Source organism: Macrotis lagotis, chromosome 7 (genome assembly GCF_037893015.1).
Source record: "Macrotis lagotis isolate mMagLag1 chromosome 7, bilby.v1.9.chrom.fasta, whole genome shotgun sequence".
Classification (NCBI taxonomy): domain Eukaryota; kingdom Metazoa; phylum Chordata; class Mammalia; order Peramelemorphia; family Peramelidae; genus Macrotis; species Macrotis lagotis.
The window spans coordinates 138138456-138159969 of NC_133664.1; the positions used below are offsets into that span (position 1 = coordinate 138138456).

The 21514-nt window shown below is 36.1% G+C and overlaps 1 protein-coding gene across 3 annotated transcripts in view; it reads right to left on the reverse strand.

Annotated features, from left to right (window-relative positions):
* ST7 (suppression of tumorigenicity 7) overlaps positions 1-21514 on the reverse strand; it is a 304640-nt gene that overhangs the window by 59626 nt on the left and 223500 nt on the right. For all 3 annotated transcript variants that reach the window (XM_074193850.1, XM_074193849.1, XM_074193851.1), the window contains exon 9: positions 15121-15235. In XM_074193850.1, the coding sequence (XP_074049951.1) occupies positions 15121-15235 (115 nt within the window). The remainder of the gene's footprint in view (positions 1-15120; positions 15236-21514) is intronic.

Below are 21514 nucleotides of genomic sequence, written 5' to 3' on the forward strand. Positions count from 1 at the left end.
CTCCCAACTCTCTGCATTTTCACTGGAGGTCCCAAATGTCTAGAATTCTTTCCCTCCTCCACTGCCTCCTAGGTTCTCTAGGTTCCTTTAAGTCTGTTAAAATCCTACCTTAAACAAGAAGACCTGCCTCATTCTCCTCAGTAGTTGCCTTCTCTTTGAACTTAAGGTTGGGGACTTACAACAGCCCCTCACTCAAATCTAATTCATGTGCTTGTATTGACATCACCTTTCTGGTGGCATGGTCTCTTTTGAAAATGAAGGACAAACATCCATCATCTGGAATTTATCCATGTATCTTGGTTGTACATAATTATCTCTCCCATTAGATTGGGAGCTTCTTGAGGACAGGGACCTGTTTTTTGCTTTGGGTTTTGGGCAGATTGGTAGTCTTAACTGTTGATTTGACTAAGTCAAACTCATTCATTTAAAAGTAGTGATCTGCTTTTCCCATATTTTTGAAAGTACTTGATTCTTTTGATCTTTTGAGGCTGACTCTTTGTTAGACATTTATCTGTACATGGTACAGTAAGGTAGTAAAAAAGATAAGAGTATAGGCCTATATTTAGAAAGAGTTGAGTTTCTATTAGTTCAAAATATCTTTGGAGGATCAGTGGACTATGGTAATGGCTATTTTAAGAACCATTACAAAGGTTTTGAACTTATTTTTCATTTTATGATATACTTTCTAAAGTGTTTATCTTCCTATTATCTATAAGATTTCCAAGAGAAAGCATGAAATAGAACTGGTAAGAACAGAGGAAATGGGTTCTAAATGGAGAGTATTTGAAAGAGAAGCTGGAAAAAAGCAGTAATGAGATAAAAGTGTACTTTCCAGTGTTGAACAGGGGCAAACAAAAATAAAAAGAATTTTTAGCTAAAAAATAGAAAGGCATGACATATATTTTCTGGGTTTCCTCAGATCAGATTAGGGCAAGTATGAAGTTGAGAGCAAAAGCAATCTTCTTAACTAAAAATCTTATGATCTTCCAGAACCTGTAAATAGCTCAATGAAATAAAATTAATTTTAAGTGAGTATATGTAATATAGTATAAAACTGTGGCTTGGGTGAATCCAATGTATAACAGAGACATTATTTAGATTGGATACTAACTTGAATGAACAAATAAGGTATTTGGCTTTGACAGGTTATTTAATCTTTCCAAATTTCTCCATCAATAAAATAATGATAAAAAGACCACAGACTTAGAGCTGAAAGGGACCTTGAAGGTCATTTTGTTCAATCCTCACATTTTACAGATAAGGAAACTGAGTCTCAAAGTCTTGCTCAAAGTTACCCGTGTAAATGAACAGCAGAGAAAGGATTCAAAGAAAGGTCCTTTGAGGCCATTTAGCCCATTGGTATGGAATTCAAATAGAAATAGATCCATGCTGTTCTGCATATTGACTTGGAAAACCAAATTTATATCATGTTGTATTGTATGTTTATTTATTTTATTAATCACTTCCAATTATACTTTGTTTGGCAAGACAAGGTTAAGTGACTTGTCAAGCTCACACAGCTAGGTAATTATTGTCTAATGCCAAATTTGGACTCACGTCCTCCTGACTCCGAGGCCTGTGTTTTGTCTACTGCCCCACCTAGCTGACCTTCCAACTTCTGATCTTGTCTAATTACCTCACTTTCCAAAATAGTAAACTAAATCCAAGAGATGTAAAGGTTATTATCTAAGGTCATACATATGATAAAAGCCACGTTTTGGTCACTGGTCTTCTGATTCCAAAACACAAGTTCTTTTCTACAATATGCTGCCACTCAACAGTTACATAAATCTACAGGATGATTTAATATGAAATTCTTCATAATTTGGGATACTTAATGTATATCTTAAATCATGAGAGAGAAAAATCCCAAGAGATCTCTTTTGCAGCAATCATGCCCCACAATCCAAAGTAAGTATTTTTGGTTCAAACACAATTCAAGGCTAGTAAGATGTCAACTGGAGGGGAAGATCTAGGAGCCAACTTCCTTCCAGAAACAGAGGAGTGTTTCCCAAGAACCTCAAAGGCATGAGAAACCTAGAAGTCCTGATAGTTTCATCACCCATAGCAAACTTCATCAAAGGCCTTACAATCAAAAAATTTGTATTCCAACGATGCCCAGAAAATTTCATCTTCTACTCAAAGGCAAAGACCATACCACTGTGATCTAGCTGTTACTTGCTTTTTCTGAGTCCTGAGAATGTTTTCGTGGGCCCCATAGAAGCTGAACCTGGGGCAAAACTCACGATTCAGCAACTCACTTCATAGTGGCAGCTGGTCAACAAGGTCATATTAGTTCAGTAAGTAATGATAATCTACAGATAAAGATTAAAATGGGTCAATAATTTATATTAAACCCCAGATGAATTTAGTAAATCTGAATAAAAAGACATGCTATATTTTTATTAAATCAAATATATCTATTCATATATATATATATGTATATATACATATATAACCTAGGGTATTTTTTAAGTTCCTTATATTAAAGGATGTTGATGGATGGTGACATGAAGGGATCGAGTCTTAGGAGCTCTCTGATAAAAACTCATAAACTAAGGACTCTAACTAAACTTTCGAGAGACAGAACCCACAAAGGGACCCAGTGAGGCAGTTCTCCTACTCAAGGTAACCCGGAAAAGAACAGAAAGGCTCTGCTCCCCGGGGCCGGAGAGGTGGCCCACCAGAGCCAAAGAACTTCAGCCTCCCAGAGGCAGCCCCAGGGCGCTGGGAGCCTCAGCTCACAGCAGCGGGGGAGTCTCCCGAGCTGCACCCCAGGGAGCACCGGGCACAAAGTGGGGGAACAGTGGGGGACCTCTGCCAGAGCAAGCACTTGGAGCCCAGCCCTCAGGGCACACAGCAGGCAGCGTGGTCTTTCTGCAGCCTAGACCCAGAAACAGAAGCAGGCTGAGCAGGTAAGCAGGAGCCCCCAGAGCATGAGCCCATTGAACCTAGGGAGGGGAGTGAAGAGAGACTGCAGAGCTCTGTCCTCTGCCCCTGGAACAGGACTCTGGAGCTCTGACCACATTCAGATCCTGATCCCAGTCTAGGCCCCCCCATAGAACAGCAGCCCCCCCACACACATCAGCCCCTCGGCAGAGGGGGGCGCTTATTATTATTCACAGACCAGGAGGGAGGACAGAACCCCACACACTGAGACCCTTGTGGGAGTGTCCCAAAAGCTCAGGAAGCACCCCAAAACCAGGCTTAGGCTGGGAAAATGAACAAACAAAGAAATAAGAGGAAGACCATTGAGAAATATTTTGCAACTGAGCCCAAGAAGGATCAAAATACTCAGTCTGAAGATGAGGAAGCACAAGCTCCTGCATCTAAAGACTCCAAGAAAAACAGAAGTTGGGCTCAGGCTATGATAGAGCTCAAAAAAGACTTTGAAAATCAAATGAGGGAGTTAGAAAAAAACTGGGAAAAGAAAGGAGAGAGATGCAGGAAAAAACATGAAAATGAAGTCAGCAGCCTAGTCAAGGAAATCCAAAAAAATGCTGAAGAAAATAGCACGCTAAAAAACAGCTTGGGTCAAATGGATAAAACAGTTCAAAAAGTTATTGAGGAGAAGAATGCTTTAAAAAGCAAAATTGGCCAGATGGAAAAAAGAGATAAGAAAACTCTCTGAGGAGAATAAATCCTTCAGACAAAGAATAGAATTCAGGGAGATTGATGAATTTACCAGAAATCAGGAATCAATACTTCAAAACCAAAAAAATGAAAAATTAGAAGAAAATGTGAAATAACTCATTGAAAAAACAACTGATATGGAAAACAGACTTAGGAAAGATAAGTTGAAAATTATTGGAATACCTGGAAGTCATGATCAGGAAAAGAGCCTTGACATCATTTTCAAAGAATTACTACAGGAAAATTGCCCTGATATTCTAGAAGCAGAGGGCAAAATAGAAATGGAGAGAATCCACAGATCCCCCAGAGAAAGAGATCCCAAAAAACCAACCCCTAGGAATATTATAGCCAAGTTCCAGAACTCCCAAGTCAAAGAGAAAATATTACAAGCAGCCAGAAGGACACAGTTCAAATATCATGGAGCTGCAGTCAGGATCACACAGGACTTAGCAGCAGCTACACTGGAAGCTCGTAGGGCTTGGAATACAATATACCGGAAGGCAAAAGAGCTTAGAATGCAGCCAAGAATGAACTACCCAGCAAGGCTGAATGTCCTCTTCCAGGGAAAAAGATGGACTTTCAATGAACCAGGGGAATTTCAAAGGTTCCTTTTGGAATGGCCAGAGCTAAACAGAAGGTTTGAGCTTCAGATGCAGGACTCAGGTGAAGCATGGAGATTGGAGGAGAGGGGGGCAATATGAGGGACTTAATGAGGATGAATTGCATGTATAGAAAAATGATACTGATAATATTCATATGAACCATCTCAGTTAATAGAGCAGGTAGAGGGAGCTTTTATAGTTGAAGCACAGGAGAAAGCTGAAGTCGAAGATAAAATATGGTGTAAAAATGGAGTCAATAAGAAAAAAAGGGAAATGGAATGGGAGAAAGAAAAAGGAGAGGGAATAGTCCAAGCTATTTCACATAATAAGTTTTTTTTATTACAATGAGCTATTGCAATGATATGGAAGGGGGGAGGCAAGGGGCAATGAGGGAACCTTTGCTCTCATCAGAGGTGACTAGGAGAGGAAACAGCAAATATACTCAATGGGGTATAGACAACTGGAGTAAGAAGGAGGGGGGAGCAGGGGGAAGGGGTGGGGATGTGAATAAAGGAGGAGAGGATGGACCATTTTGGGACAGTGGTCAGATATAACACATTTTCTTTTTTTTACTTCTTGCAAGGGGCTGGGATTGGATGGCCTGCCCAGGACCATAGGGCCAGGTGGATTCTGGGCCTAAGGGGTGGTAGGGGGGCTCAGGGCTTCTTGGCCCCAGGACCAGGGATCTGTCTGCTGTGCCACTCAGTGACCCTACAGCAGAGTCAGAGTGAAAGGAGAGAGAAAATATAGTACATGGCAGTGGAGAAATAAGAAAGAAGGGAGTTGCGATCAGCAATGGCAACGTTGGAAAAATATGGAAGTAACTTTTGTGATGGACTTATCATAAAGAATGTGATCTACTCACAACAGAGTTGATGGTGTTGGAACAAAGACTGAAATGCATTTTTTGTTATTATTATTTGGGAGAGGGTACAGGGCAAGTGGGGCTGGGTGGCCTGCCTGGGGCCACATAGCAGGGTGATCATTGGGTGTCTGGGGCCGGATTCAGACCCAGGTGCTCCTGGCTCAAGGGCCAATGCTTTGTCTGCCACCCAGCCACCCCTACTATTATTACTATTTTATTTTATTTTGGGTCTTTTTTTTTCTTCTTTTTGGTTTTTGCAGGGCAGTGGGGATCGGGTGGCTTGCATGTCACATGGCTGGGTGATTATTGGGTTTACGAGGCTGGATACGGACTCGGGTGCTCGTGGCTGCAGGGCTGGTGCTTCGTCCATTGTACCACCTGGCCATACCTACAATTATTACTATTATTTTTTTTAATTTTAATTTTTTTCTCCCCCCTTTACTTTTTTGCCCAAGCAAGTCTATCTATATTCATGGGGGGAGGGGTATTTTGTTTACTTGTAAACAAGTATATTTTATTAATGTAAAGAAAAACATTTGTACAAAATGAGAATAAAAAATAAATTAAAAAAAGGATGTTGATGCTAATGCTTTTCTATATAAAATTTGTTGAAATGGCACACTACCCATAGAAAGGATTTTTTTATGCTTATTGATCACCCTACCATATGTGTCAAGACCATGGTTTTCATTTTGTGTTTTGGGTAGATTGAAGTCTCAAAATCAACTTGACCACTTCTGGTAGCCTCATATTCATCAGTCTACTTCTGTGTCAAAAGATGGAGTCCATGGTTATCTTAGAGTTGTTCTCCTTTCCTGTTCCTGGAGGCATTCAAACAGAATACAGAAGACCACTGGCTGGAGGCGTTCTACAGGGTTTGCATAATTTTAGTACAGTGTGACCCGGAAATTTGAAGTCTTGCTGAGTTTATTTTTCCTCTCCCTCTTGCTTGGTATAACACAGTCATCAATTCTTCAATTCTGTAGTTCAGTGAATTGAGTTCCACTAGGCTTTAATCTCTCTCACTGGAGACTAAATACATTTCAGACTTTTTCTTCTTCTGTTTTACCTGGCTTTACATGCCAGTGATTAAACTCATCTGGAAACTAAATCCAACAGTGGCAGTGGGTCCTGGCGATGTGGAGAAAGCTGAAAAGCTGCAAGGGGCTTTGTGGAGCTTTAGATAATTCTGAAGTTCACTTCTCAGCTACAGTACTCCACTCATTTCCTCAGTCTCTATCTTGCCTTTGAGAAGGAGCCCCTCTTTTGGGCTAAGAGTACAAGTCAATCATCTAGAGAGCTGTCCCTCTCCTAGGTTTGGCAAACCCAGCTCTTTAGGTTTCCCTCAAAGGATACTATTGGCTTCTGATCAGCTCTGATCAGCAAAACAGAAGCCAGAGTATCCCCTCTCTATCATAAGGATGTCTGCTTCTAATGCCCTGGCAGTTACTGGAATTAGGAGGAGGAGTGGGAAGACAATTTCTCATTAGTACAGATACTTTCCCGATGTCTCAAGGCTTCCTGTCATGCAGACTTCACCAGGAGAAACACTTAAAACTCATGAAGACAGAGAACAGAGTGCCAAGCCTTTCAGTCTAGAAAATCTGAATGAAAGTCTTGCCTTAGACCCTTACTGTGTGACTCTTAGCAAGTTTCAGTTTTTCCATTAGTAAAATAGGGCTGGGGGACAGCTGGGTATAGAGCACTGGCTATGGAGTCTGGAGGACCTGAGTTCAAATCCAGCCTCAGACACTTAATAATTACCAGCTGTTGTGACCTTGGACTTAACCTCATTACCTTACAAAAAAACAAAAACAAAAACAAAAAAAAAAAACAAAAAAGTAAAATAGGACTAACTAAACCTACTGTACAGAATTGCTGTGATGATCATATGAGATCATCTATGTAAAGTGCTTTGCAAATCTTAAAAGTGCTTTGTAACTGGTTATTATTATTATTATTATAAAAGGGCAAAGTCAAGACTTTTAGAAAAAAGTTTTGAAAGTACAATTAGGTGAACTTAGCTTTCCTCAGCAGTACAATAATCTAGAACAATTCTAAAGGACATCCATATCCAGAGAAAGAACTACAGAGTCTGAATACAAAGCAAAGAATATATTTTCCATGTAAAAATTTGTTTTATGTTTTATGTTTGTTTTTAACTTGTTCATGGTTTTTTTGTTCCCCTCTAATTCGTCTTTCACAACATGACTAATATGGAACTACATTTAACATAATACATATTGCTTGCTGTCAAGGGGAAGGGGATGGAAAGGAGGGAAGAAGAAAAATGTGGAACTCAACATCTTACAAACGTGGAACTTAGAAAATCTTAAACAAATTAAAGTTGAAAAGTATCTTTGCCTATAGTTCGAACAATAAATAAATTAGAAAAGAAAAAAGTACAATCAGAATCCTAAATCTTGGCGGGGGGGGGGGGAGAGTTTAGAATGCAAGAACCTTGCTTTCAATCAACAGATCCAAGTTCTGCCATGTTGAGGGCCAGCTCCTGGGAGTGATTTACACATATCCTTGGTGACCTTTTCCATCAGAGATATGTATGTATGTATTCTTACTCATTAAATGGATTTGTTGACTCTCCAATGAACCCTGACCTGGGACAATCTTTTTTAAAAAAGCTTTTCTGATAAAGAACTATGCAGATTTCTAAGAATAAATATGGTAAATTTACCCAGGAAATTGTGAAACTGAGTCTCCTTTAACCAGTCATTCCTGAGATAAGTTTCTGTTATTAAAAAGTCTGAGTTTCTGAAAATAAATCAGTAGATTTTGCATCACAACCTTGCTTGTACCTTTCTACTTGACCTGACTCTCGTTCAATGTTTGGACCCACACTGGAGCTATCACGGGCAATAACTGATGCCTGAAACAGGACAGACCTGGAGGGGAATCAGTCTTGAAAGGAAAGACATTGTCTAAACATCCTGCTGGATCAAAAAAAAAGGAAAGAAAGAACTCTCTTAGAGGGATAGCAGGCATTAAGGTAAATAATTTTTTTTTTTTATTTTTTGATCAGGTCTAAAATAGACAGCATTAATATGGGACAGGGACAATCTAAGGATAGAGAACATTATTTGAAAGTGTTAAAGCACATAGTTAAAAGAAAGAGGCTTGTTAATAACAACAAAACAATTGGAAGAATTTATTGAATGTGTACAAAAATGTTGTCCTTGGTTTCCAGAAGAAGGAGTACTAAGTACTGAAAAATGGAAAACTGTGGGGAAATGGATTAGTGAACATTTTAAACAGGAAGGTCAGGAAGCATTTCTTATAGGAGTCTTTTCATTGTGGAATATTTTAAAAATCTGTCTGACTCCACCTGGAGATCTTCCTTTGGCTCAGAGTATATTAAAAGTTGATGTAGATGTTCAAACTATTCAGCAGGAAGATAAGAGTAAAAAAGAGTGGTGACTTTTACCTCCAACACTACCTCCTCCTAACTTTAATAACCCACCTTTTGTTCCTTTATGGTATAAAGAAGAAAAAACTAACAGAGATAAGGGGCATATAAATGCTACTCAAAAAGCAGTGGTTAAAAGAGAGGAAATTCCATGAGACATGAGAGTTATTTTTCTCTTTTCCCCATGCTTGAGAGACCTGATTCAAAGATTCCAGGGATTGTTTTGAGAGAATACGATAATTTAAAATTTAAATCATTTAAAGAATTAAAATCATCAACAAACAATAGCTCATATGTTTTAACTATGATAGAAAGATTAGCTAGACAAATATTAGCCCCAGAAGACTGGACCACAATAGCAAAAACTGCTCTTACACCAGAATATTACTTAATATGGAAAAGTGAATTTTTTGAGAATTGTACTAGTCAGGCTAAAAGAAATGAAGCAGCAGAGTTAAAAATAACATTTGAAATGTTCTTTAGCACTAATCCATGGGTAAAAGTAAGTAAACTGGGTACAGCTTACAAGCATATAGCAAATATCCACTGCTGAAAAATGGACATGGCTGAAATTGCCTGAAAAACAAGGAGGCAACACTTCATTTACAAAAATAAAACAAGTAGCTAATGAAGATTTTGCACAATTTCTTGCTAGGCTATAACAGGCAATTCCAAGGGGAATGAAAGATCAGACAGCTTGCTTATCTAGCTTATCTAGATCTTGAAGTTAACTGAGAGAGGAATTAAGAAAAAAACACTAGATAAGAGAATTGTTTCATAAAGACTTGATAAAATAAAAACAAAAAATAAAATGTTATAAAATGTTTAAAAAGGGAATTTATTTGAAGTTTCAGAAACAGAAAAGTGACAGTGAGTATTCACAGATGAGAAAGGTGTGTGTTAAATAATCACCAAAAAATGCTATTTAATTTCAAAAAAAGATAATCAGGTTCACTTTAAAGTACATAATTTGATTATTACAGAAAATATGGGATGATTGAGGATTTAAAAATAGAAGACTTCCCTCCCAGAAAAGATTTAAGGCTGTTACTTTAAAAAGAAGTTATCTGGTTTCTCTAAGCTGAAGGAGGACAGGGGATATTCCAATTAGGCTGAGGGATTTTTGAGTGACTGTTTGCCTTCTCAAAAGTTATAGTTATGGTTATAGTTATAGTTCAAATCAATGTCTTAGTTATAGTTATAGTTATATAGTTATAGTTCAAATCAATGTCTTAGAGATCAAAACCTTTGAATGGAAAAATCGATTATGAAAAATGGATTCTCTGCATTTTTCCTCTGGTTTCTTGGAAGATTTGTCACCTTTGGTGGTATTTGTTTTGTTTCCTGACCAGAGTATGTGTGTGTTTATCTGGTATCCTGTTGTTTTTTGTCTTTGTGTAATGTTTAAAGGGAGAGCAAGTTGGGGTTTCCCCGGATTTCAGGGGCCTCTCTGATTCTAAATTCTCTGACTCCGTTTATGTGTCTATATGTGTTTGCTTTAAAATACAGGCAGAGAGGGGCAGCTAGGTGGTGCAGTGGATAAAGCACTGGCCCTGGAGTCAGGAGTACCTGGGTTCAAATCTGGTCTCAGACACTTAATAATTACCTAGCTGTGTGGCCTTGGGCAAGCCACTTAACCCCATTTGCCCTGCAAAAAAAAAAAAAACCTAAAAAAAAAATACAGGCAGAGAGAAGCTCTCAGCAGTCTGTCAGGCCTGCTGTTCTCTGTGTTCTGATTGGCCAGTCTTCGAGCTGGCCCTCAACACTGCCATTTCTACCAGTGATTTTACTTGACTTCAAAAAAAAAAATCACATATCTTGCTTGGCCTCACTAGTTGATCTCTAAATTCAACAACTGCAAAATTAATAAAGTAGTTCATATAAAGATATTGTGTACTGAACATTGTCATCATACTAGTCAAAAACCAGTTAAAAACATTCCTCAAAAAAAAAAAAACTGTTTTTGTTATAAACCAGTGACAAATTCTGAGGAGTAATAATGGCTGGGTAAGGACTGTCTTATTCATGAAACTACATTATATGACCACAGTAAAACGTCCTATGATGATTTGTTGGCTACTCTCTGCTTATTTTCACAAGATAATGATTCATAAATGGCTTCCTTAATAATAATAGTGAAAAACTAATATAGCATTTTAAGTACTGAACAAAATGTTCATTAAATATTATTTTCCTAAGACTTATTTTTCCCCACCTATTTAAGGTGGGAAAAGCTTTACTGAATGTCAGAAATATATCTTAAAATGCTACTTATAAAACAGAGTTCAGATATAATTACTGACATGAGTTGGCTTGATAAAAGTCAAATAAAATAGTATAAGCACCTATATGAACTTTTTGCATGTTTCTTTGCATCCTGGACTGTTTAAAAAAACAAACAAACCTACTTTTCCTTTGCAGTAGATAGTTTTACTTTGAGAATTTGGGACATCTGATTAATGGTTAGAGTAGTAATCCAAAAGAACTTAGGCCAAGTTTTATTACCATTGGTGGAAATGATCACAGTGCTGAGGTAGCTGTGATATCCAGAAGCGCCACTTCTTTTTGTCCACAGAAACAAAAGTGGTCTTTTGAAAAAATTCATGGCACTTTTTCAGTGCTCCAAATGTTAAATAAAGATGGGTCTCCAGAGAAAATAGAATAACAGCTAAACCTATATATTTATATAGCTATGTGTGTGTATATATATATATATATATGTATATGTATGTATGTATATATGTGTATATATATAATTGCCATCAAAATCTAGTACTTTTTATAATATTTAGAATTTTTCTTTAATTTTCATAACATTTTATATGATTCTTATATTAAAATAAAATATATAATATAAAATAACATATATAGATTTTATAATATTTAGAAGACATTAATTCTGTCTTTTTCAAAAATATTTACTCTTATTATCATGCTCTGGACATGAAGACCTTAAAATAGAAAATGGAAAGTATATTTAGAACATGAGAAAAATTGAAACCTAAAACAATCAGTGTCTTTACATTTGAACTGAAGAATTAACTTTAAAGAAATAATTAAAATGACAAATATTCAAGTGGTTATGATTAAAATAGGAAGAAAGGGAACATGAATAGTGGATAGAGAGCTGGCCTTGCAGTAAGGAAGATGTGGCTTCAAGTTTAGTATTAGTAGATCCTAGTTTAAAAAAATGTGAAGAAAACATGCTGAATAAAAATTCCAATCTTTGGGTTGAAATTTTAATTTTAGCTAGTATTTGAACTTTTAAAGAACAATCTAAAGCTTGTGTCAATTTTTTCCATTAGCTTTTTTTTAAAAGAAAGTTATGATGACTTACTGGTGTTAAATATTCTGCATATCTATGGTAGAAGCTAAATGAAGACAAAGATGCCAAAATCCAAATGAAATGAACAGCAAAGGTCAGTTTCCAAATATTAATAAATGCATTAGGTAAGGCTTGGAGAGGAAACTACTGTTTAATGATGCTTTCAAAGAGAGTCAAGCAAGTATACACAAACTTTTCTACCATTCTGAACTTGTGACTTGACTAGAATGGCACAGCTAACATTATATTTGGCATAATTTAGATTCAGAAAGGAAATATTCAACTAAATATGAACTCCTTAGCATCACCTAATATGTGAGGAAAACAAGAACTGTGGAAGTTTTAGCTAGTATCCTAACAAGCTCCTTATAAAATATCTTTCATGAAGCAAAAATTTAATACAAAAACTTGAGAAAAGTTATTGAGAAATAGTGATTAAAAAAACAAAAAACTGAAGAATTTGGGAATGGAAAATAAACAGCCTTTGAGAAAAGTAGCTAGATTTGTAAAAAGTGGAGACATATTAGAAACAAAAGTAAAATTGAATGTAGACAGTTTTCTGGGGGATGGGGTGGGAAATGTCAAATTTAACATAATCCCAGGGGCCATAGAATAAATATTTAATAAAGGATCAAAAATGTAAGGCTGAAATAAAATTGAAGAAAAGGGGAATGGAAGGAAAATACACTTTACCTTACTCCATTCCTAGAACATGCTGTTTACTTTTTTCTTTCTTTAAGGAAAAAAAATCATTTTTGGCAAAAGGCAAGAATCGCATTGTGTCATTTCCCAACATAATATTCAAAAAATTCAGCCACCTGGCAAATGTTATGAAGAAGGATCACTGTACCCATAAGCTATCCAAGAAATAGCTACCCAATGGGCACATTCCATTTTGCAAAGATAACATACAATCCTGCTGCTTGGGTGTGGTTCTATGGGGAGGTGCAGAGGCTGGGATTCAAAATGCTGTCTCCAACATCATGTCTTAGGATGATGACATTTGAACCATGAAACATTAGGGAAAGGGTGTCTCTTTAAGATATCGCTTATAAAAATCTTGAATTCTCAGTTTCCACCTACAGAGCTCAGATAATTGGTCATCAGAAGACTACCGTAGGCTTCCAGTTCTATTATGGTTTTTCAACTTTTCTCTTATAATCCCAATAGAAAAAACATCTCAAAATGAGAGGGAAAGAAAACCAAAGAAGCTTTTTAAAAAAAAATCTGAATCCTCAAGAACAGTAACTTTAGCAGCCATAATCAATTCTTCTGTAAATAACATAGACCTGTGCCAAGCCAGAGCCAAAAAATCCCCTTTAGAATTCAGTTGTGGTTAGGTCATCTGCACTCTATTGACAAATGTTGAACTCTTAAAGCTATAATGAGGTAGCTCAGCAACAGAATGTGTCCTGCCACTAATGAGGCTCTTTTTCCATGAATAATGAGTATGGACATCATCTCTGTTGCCAGGTACACAATATAAACAAAACTGAATACAAGACACTTGGTATGGCGAGTTGTCCACTTATAACAGGAGTTTTTCAAAATATGAGCCAATTTTTTTGCAGAGGGTGGGACCAGCTGTTTTAAGAAATAATCTGAACATATGTTATCAGAATCCAATAAATCAGCTTTGGTTATAACTGAATGAAGACTGTGGAGTGGGACAGAAAGAAAAGGGAGATAGAAAGCTATGAATGAGTTCATTTCTTTATATTACAATCAATCTTACCACACATAAAGCTGATGAGTTTTGTACAAAAAAAAGAGCCTTTTGAGATTTATGAATCCCAAAGACTATTTGGTTAAATTGTTATTTCTTAAATCTAGATATGTAATGTAAATACTGTGTTGAATATGGAATAAATATGCTGGTCACAAGAGTGGAATTCAGCCAAAAGAAGGTAAAATTGGTCTCTATTCATTGGGGGAGTAGATGAGGACAAAAGGGAGTAGAGGAGTGGATGAGGACAATTATTTATTTGAAGTCCTAAAGAACCAAAGTATAAGGTGTATTTTATCTTTAAGACAATCCTCTGAGGACAGAGACCCCAGAAGACAGCATTATAAAAAGATGCTAAAGTATAAATTATCTCTATTATTTAATCCCAATTGAATGCCAAATATTTGGATGTTTTTACTTTAAAGTGCACAGTTAAATTTATTTTTCTTTTTGAAAGCAATTGTGTGATAGCCTATATGTTATTACATGGGATACTTAGGTATAATTAGGCAGAATAAGCACACAGTGTTGGGTTACAGTTTTCTGTCTTTACTTTTCCAACTCATTTTGAGATTTACTTTAAAAAAAAACAGTAACAAATAATAACACTGTTGTACCTTAGTTTCCTACTCTTAAAAACAAGATGTAACCAGATCTGTTTAATTCAGAATAATCTTGAGAAATGGCATAACAATTCCTGTAAAATAACTAAAAATCATACTAGCAAATCCTGCAAATTAGATGTACTTCACTTTAGAAAATGAAAGATAAGCTGTTTGGTCAAGGAGGCACAAGATGGAAGGACCCAAAGGGTTAATCCAGCTCTATGATTTCACTTGGCTTAATTCCTAATATGGAAGCTCAATTAATGCCAATTGGCAACTGTCATTTACAATCCTGGAGAATTGCCTGGGGCATGAAGAAGTTAAGTTGCTTATCCATGGTCAAATGCCTGAAATGGGTCAGTAGCATGACCTGAACCCAAATTTTTCTTACTCCAATACCAATCAAATACCCTATTCTGGCTCTCATAATAATATAATAATTGACGTGTTCCATGGAAACCCAGCAGTTACAGGAAAAAAAAAAGAGTAAAAATTTTGTAAAGTAAGTAATTCTTTTATAACACAGATAATCACTCCCCTAATTAACCTGTTTGGTAAGCACTGATAGTGCGTTTTAGTAATTTAGGTCCATACTTAGTTCCAGTTTTTGATTTGGGAGGTTTCCTTAAAGCAAAATGCCATATAAAAGCAAGTTCTCTATACTGATAATCTTGGTTCAAACTAATCAGATCACAAAATCTCAAAAGGAATGTGAGACTCACTGAGAAACAATGCTGGCAGGACAATTTTTACTGTACTATACAATTTTCCATTTCATTATTCTGGTTTGTCAAGAAATAAAACATCATGAAAACTGCTCAAATCATTTTATACAAGTCTGAATGTCTACACGTTTTGACTAAGACTTGGAATGATTTTATCAACTTAAGAGTTGAATTATATATACCAAACACATGCAAAAAAATAATATTCAAGGACTTACCATCATATTTTGCTAAGACTGCCTGAACATCAGCATAAGCTTGCAGTTCCAGTAAAGCTTCTAAAAGGTTTTCATGTATGTTGAACATGCTCAGAAGAGGAAATTCCTTCATTAGCTGAGAGAAAGGGGTAAAAATAAAAATTAATATTGAATTTCAGGCAATAATTTCATTTTCTCCTCTTTTTTTTTCCAGAAAAACTTGTAACTCTGAATTTACAAAGACATATATGAGAAGTTGAAGAACACTTAGGAAATAAACATTTTCAACAATAATAATTTATATTTGAGTAGATCTCCAAAGTTTGCAAAGTTCTTTCTTTATAACTTTGTAAACAGTATAAGTATTATTTATAGCTACATCTTACAGACAAAGAAACTGAGGCTCTTCTGTGTAGGTAAGTGACTTGACCAAGATCACATTGCTAGGAAACTATAGCGCTAGTGCTTGGGGGGAGAGTCTCCCAACTGCTAGGGCAACATTTTATTCATTTCACCTTGCCACCATCTTCTAGAAGTAGATCATCCTATCATGGTCTTTATGAGGGTCTTTATGAGGATCTTCTCTTTTGATGATGATAGTAATAATTGTTATGATTATTATTAATGTATACATTAGTTTTAAAAAATTAGGGGTTTCCAACTCTCTTCCTCCCTCCACCAGACCTTCACCCAACTCACTAAAAAGGCAAGCAATATGATACTCGGGATACTATGTAAAACATATTTCCATATTAGCCAAGCTAAAAAAAAAAAGAAAAATAAAGAAATTGAAAAAAGTATGTTTTAATATGCATTCAGAGTTTATCAGTGTGCTCTCTTGATGGTGGCCAGTATTTTTCATCATATGTAAAGGACCAGCTTCTATGGAGTGGAAATGAAGGCATCCCTGGTATGAAGGTGACCAGAGTCCAGCATGGCTGTCGAGGGCCAGACCCTAGGAGTGACCTTTGCCACCAGAGATATCCATGTATTCTTTGTTTTTTTAAAGATTTTATTTATTTTGAATTTTATAATTTTCCCCTAATCTTGCTTCCTTTCCCCCACCCCCCACCCCCCACAGAAGACAATTTGTTGGTCTTTACATTGTTTCCATGCATTGATATAATTTGATTGATCTAAGTTGATCTAAGGAAGAAACATAAAGTATGAGATATAGCAGAATTACATAATAATATAATATTTTTTTAAATTAAAGGTAATAGTCTTTGTTCAAACTCCACAATTCTTTCTCAGGATACAGACAGCATTCTCCATTGCAGATATCCCAAAATTGTGCCTGATTGTCGCCCTGTTGGTATGAGCAAGTTCATTAACGTTGATCATCACTCCCATGTTGCTGTTAGGATATACAATGTTCTTCTAGTTCTGCTCATCTTGCTCAGCATCAGTTCATTAAAGGGATTTGTTGGCTCACCAGTGAACACTGACCTAAGATATATGTGATGTCAAAGGTGTTTGAGAAGCTTTTCGATAAGGAAGTTTACAGACTTTGAAGGATAAATACCATAAATTTAACCAGGGAAGCTCTGCAGCTGGGTTTTGTCTGACCTGTTATGTATGAGATAAGTTTTGTTATAAAAGTCTGAGTATTCAAGAATAACGTTAGGAGAGATTGTTTAATGACCCTAAGTGTTGGTGCTTTCTTGAAATCTAGGTGTTCATGGGACATTTCCTTTAACCTGGCTCTTAAGTAAATGCCAGACCCACACCTGAGTTATTGCGGACAATAGTTGACTCACCAATGGACCTTGACCTATACATCTACTGAGCTTGGAATGTACTGGGAAAATTCTGATAAGGAAGGCTAAAAGACTTCAAAGTACAAGTATCTTAACTATAATCAGGGAGATATTCATTTGGATTTCATCTGACTTATTATATCTAAGATAAGGTTATAAGAGAATGGATGTACAAAAATAAAGTCAAAAGAGAGTTATTCATGACATTAAGTTATTTGTGTGTCTCTCCAACCCAGTTCTGATCATACCAAAGAACATGCCAAATCACTGGCAGCAACTGGTGCCCAAACAGGGACCACCTAGAGGCGAATCAGAGTCTTGAAAGGAAAGACTTTGTCTGGGTAACCTGTGTTCACGGAGCACAGCACGCCAAAAGACACAGGTAAAGAGGATATTTTTTTCATTGGGTTTAAAATAGAGAGCATTGATATGGGACAGGGACAATCTACGGATAGAGGACATTATTTGAGAGTGATAAAGCAGATAGCTAAAAGAAATGATGCAGTAGAGTTAAGAATAACATTGGAAATGCTCACTTCCACTGGTCCATGGGTAGGAATAGATAATCAAATAGCCATTACTGCAAAACAGGCATGGCTGAAATCACCCAAAATGGAAGGACGAAATACGTCATTTATAAAAATAAAACAAGGAGCTAACGAAAATTGTGCAGTTTCTCGCCAGGTTGTAACAGGCAACGGTGTAAGAGACCAGACAGCTTGTGTCATTTTGCTACAAAAGTTAGTCACGGACAACTGCAATGCAGAGTGTAGGCAAGCACTACTAGGTGGACCCAGGGATATGACGGTCACAGACATGATTGCCGGATGTCACAATGTGGCAACCTTATCACATCATGCTAGTGTACTGGCAGCAGCTTTTAGGGACACTAATGTACATACTAAGGCAGGTTTCAAGTGGGGGAAAAAAGGACATTTTAAGAAAGAATTGCTTTAAGAAGAATGATTTTAAGACAGGACCCTCTTCAATCTGCCCTAAATGTAAGAAAGGAAAACATTGTTCTTCTAATGTAGGTCAAAAACAGACAAAGAGGGAAATCAGATTTCGGGAAACTGGAAGAAGGGCCCAGCCCAGGCCCCATCAAATAATGGGGGCAGCCCTATCTATGACTCCACCAAGGAGCATTCCCAAAGAGAACTCCTATTTCTAGCATCAAGATTGACAGTGTCTGATTTAAAACATGCCACAAGAGGACTAGATTTACCCGGGGCACATTGTTTTACTTTAATGGAGAGGTAGTACATGCATACCTACAGGGGTTTCTGGTCCTTTGTCTCAAGGAAGCACAGGTTTAATCATTGGACATAGTATTTCTACTGCTGGGTTGTTAGTCATCCCAGGAGTTATTGATGAGGAATTTTTAGGGGAGATTCAAGTTATGGTGCATTTGGACCTGAATACTACTAAATATGAAATACAAAAAAGGACAAAGATTAGCCCAATTGCTTCTATTGCCTTAAAAGGGGAAACAGGAGAGAAAATTAGGGAAACTCAAGGATTTGGAAATACTGGGGTTTATTGGAGTCAAGAAATAAAGGAAACAAGACCCATGATGGAAATAAAACTTTAAGGGAAAATGTTTATGGGTCTTATGGATACAGGCACTGATAGAGCAGTTATATCAACAAAACATTGGCCAAAATATTGAGGGATAGATCAGGGTCCTCCAATAATGGGGAGTAGGTAATGTATAAGTAACAGTTGTGAGCTAAAGTTATCTACATTGGAAAAATGATGGTAAACAAGGTATATTTAAACCATATATATTAAATACATACCTATTAATTTATGGGGAAGAGATATCTTGAAAGATTATGCAGGTGAAGATTGGTAATGAGGAAGAGAAGGTTTTTCATAGGGGGTCACTGTTGAAGATATAATTTTAAAAAAAAGGATATAAAGCTGAGAAAATATGTTGGAAAACAAAAGAACCTATTTGGGTGGAACAGTGGCCCCTCTCAAAAGACTAAAGGCTCTAAAAGAATTAGTTAAGGAAGCCTTAGAAAAATGGTCACTTAGAGGAGTCGAACAGCCCTTGGAATTTTCTTGTTTTGTGATTAAAAAAAGAGATCAGGAAAACAGATTGCTGACAGATTTAAGGGAAGTAAATAACAGAATGGAAACAATGGGGGCTTTACAACCAGGATTGCCCACTGCTTTTGTGATTCCAAAGAACTGGCCATTAGTAATAGATTTAAAAGATTGCTTTTATATTATTCCTTTACAGGAACAGGATAGGAAATTTTTTGTATTCTCTATACCCAGTATAAATCTCAGAGAACCATATGAAAGATAGCATTGGAAAGTTTTACCACAAGGCATGAAGAATGTGTGTGTCAAAAATATGTGTCCAAGCATTGAAACCAATTAGACAAACATATAAAGGAAGTATACTTAATATATTATATAGATGACATTTTATGTGCATTTCCAGATGAAACAGTTCTGAAACAAATATTGAAAGAAACCACAGTTCAGTTTGAAAACATGAGTTTGGTCATTGTACCTGAAAAGGTATGGATTAATTCTCCATATGAATATCTTGGAACTATAGTAGAAAAAGATAGAATTAGACCAAGAAAAATAAATTTAAAAATGGAATGCTCGCATACCCTGAATGATTTTCAAAAACTATTAGGAGATATTAATTAGATAAGACCATACTTAAATATAGGTATTTATGAATTAGGAAAATTATTTGAGATTTTACGAGGGGATTCTAATTTGCATTCACCACGACAATTAACATCTGAGACTAGGAGTCAACTAATTAAGGTGGAAGAAGCTATAAATAAGTGTCGATTTCAAAAGGTATAGAAGTACCTTTTGGGGTGTTGCATCAAGGGACTGGGATATTGGAATGAAGATATCTACCATAACAATAAAGTCTCAATATATCTACATATCCTCAGATGGTGACTAAATTGTTGTATAAATTGATAAAAAGAACAAAAGGATTAATAAGGGATGTTCCCATAGGCATACATCAAATGTATAATAAAAACAGATAAAAATAATACAGGAAGATATGGAATGACAAATATTACTTTCTATTTATCAAGGCCCCATTGATAACAAGATACAAGATAACTGTACCATATTTACAATTTATGAGTAAACAATCTTGGATTTTCCTGACAATGCCTTCTGCTGTTCCAAAAAAAGAGGCAGACACAACTTATACTGATGCTACAGATAAAGGTGTTGCAATCTATGTTATTCCCAAAATAATAGAAAAGAAATTACAAATTACAATATGCCATACTAATGGTATTAAAAGAACAGTCACAACCCCTTGATATGTTTACAGATAGGAGTACAATTATCATGTGGTCAGACACATAGAAACAGCCTTTATTAAACATAATACTAATGAAGAATTATATCAAGTCTAAAAAATTACAAGAAGATACAATCCCTTTTTATTGAACATTTAAATTCCCACACTGGATTGCCTGGGGCTATATATGAAAGTAATCATAGGGCTGATCAATTAATCCATCCACTCCTTATAAGCTTAGTATAAAAGCAAACTAGATTGTCTCCCAAAAATTTTCATCAGAATGCTTCTTAATTAAGGAAAGAAGTTAAAATCACCAGAGAGCAAGCTAGGAATATGGTAAAATCGTGTCAACAATGCATTCCATACTTACCTACCCCTCCCAATTACTCTAAGAATCCTAGAGGCCATGCTCCTAATGAGTTGTGGCAGATGAATGTGACTCATTAATGCACCTTTTGGAAAAATGAAATTTATTCATGTTACCGTAAATACATTGTTTATATACAATGGCAACAGCACAAAGTTCAAAGGCTACTTAAGGTGTGAGTAATCATTTATTCCATTGTTTTGCTATTGCAGGGATACCAAAATCCATAAAAACAGATAATGGCCCAGGATATATTTCTATGGCATTTAAACAATTCTGCCTATATTACAATATAAAACATATTACAGGCATTCCCTGTAACTCCACTGGTCAAGCTTTAGTAGAAAGGAAACATAAAGATCTTAAGAGATTTCTGGAAGTACCAAAAAAGGGGGAATATATAGGGACAAAAGGGAAACAAAAGAGAAGAATAAATCTTGCCTTATATACCATGAATTTTTTAACATTGAATGATAAACAATTAACACCTGCAGCAAGATTTTTTAATAAGGATATGCAACATGAAGAGAAGGACATGGTCATGTGGAAGGACTCCAAGGATGGACAAAGAAAAGGATCTGATCAATTATTAACATGGGGATGAGAGTATGCTTCTGTTTTGTCCACAGATGGAGAAACTGTTTGGATACTAGAAAGGAATATTAGACAGTTATTCATTTTCTATATTACTTGATTCATCTGGTGAATCTGTGCAGATCAGATGAATCAAGTAATACAGAAAATGAATAACTACACTTAAACAGAAAAAGAAAAGACAAAAGGAGAAGGAAGAACAGATCATGAAAAAGGAGGGCACAACACAGACTAATAGCACAATTTGTGATGCTTATGTTCATCGTGAACAATTTGGGAACTGTAATGGGAACTGAATATTGGACTTATGTTCAAAACCTTCCCTGGGTAACTACTATACAATGGGGAGAAAGAATGAATGAAGTTGTAATGATATGGGAAGCTGAAAAA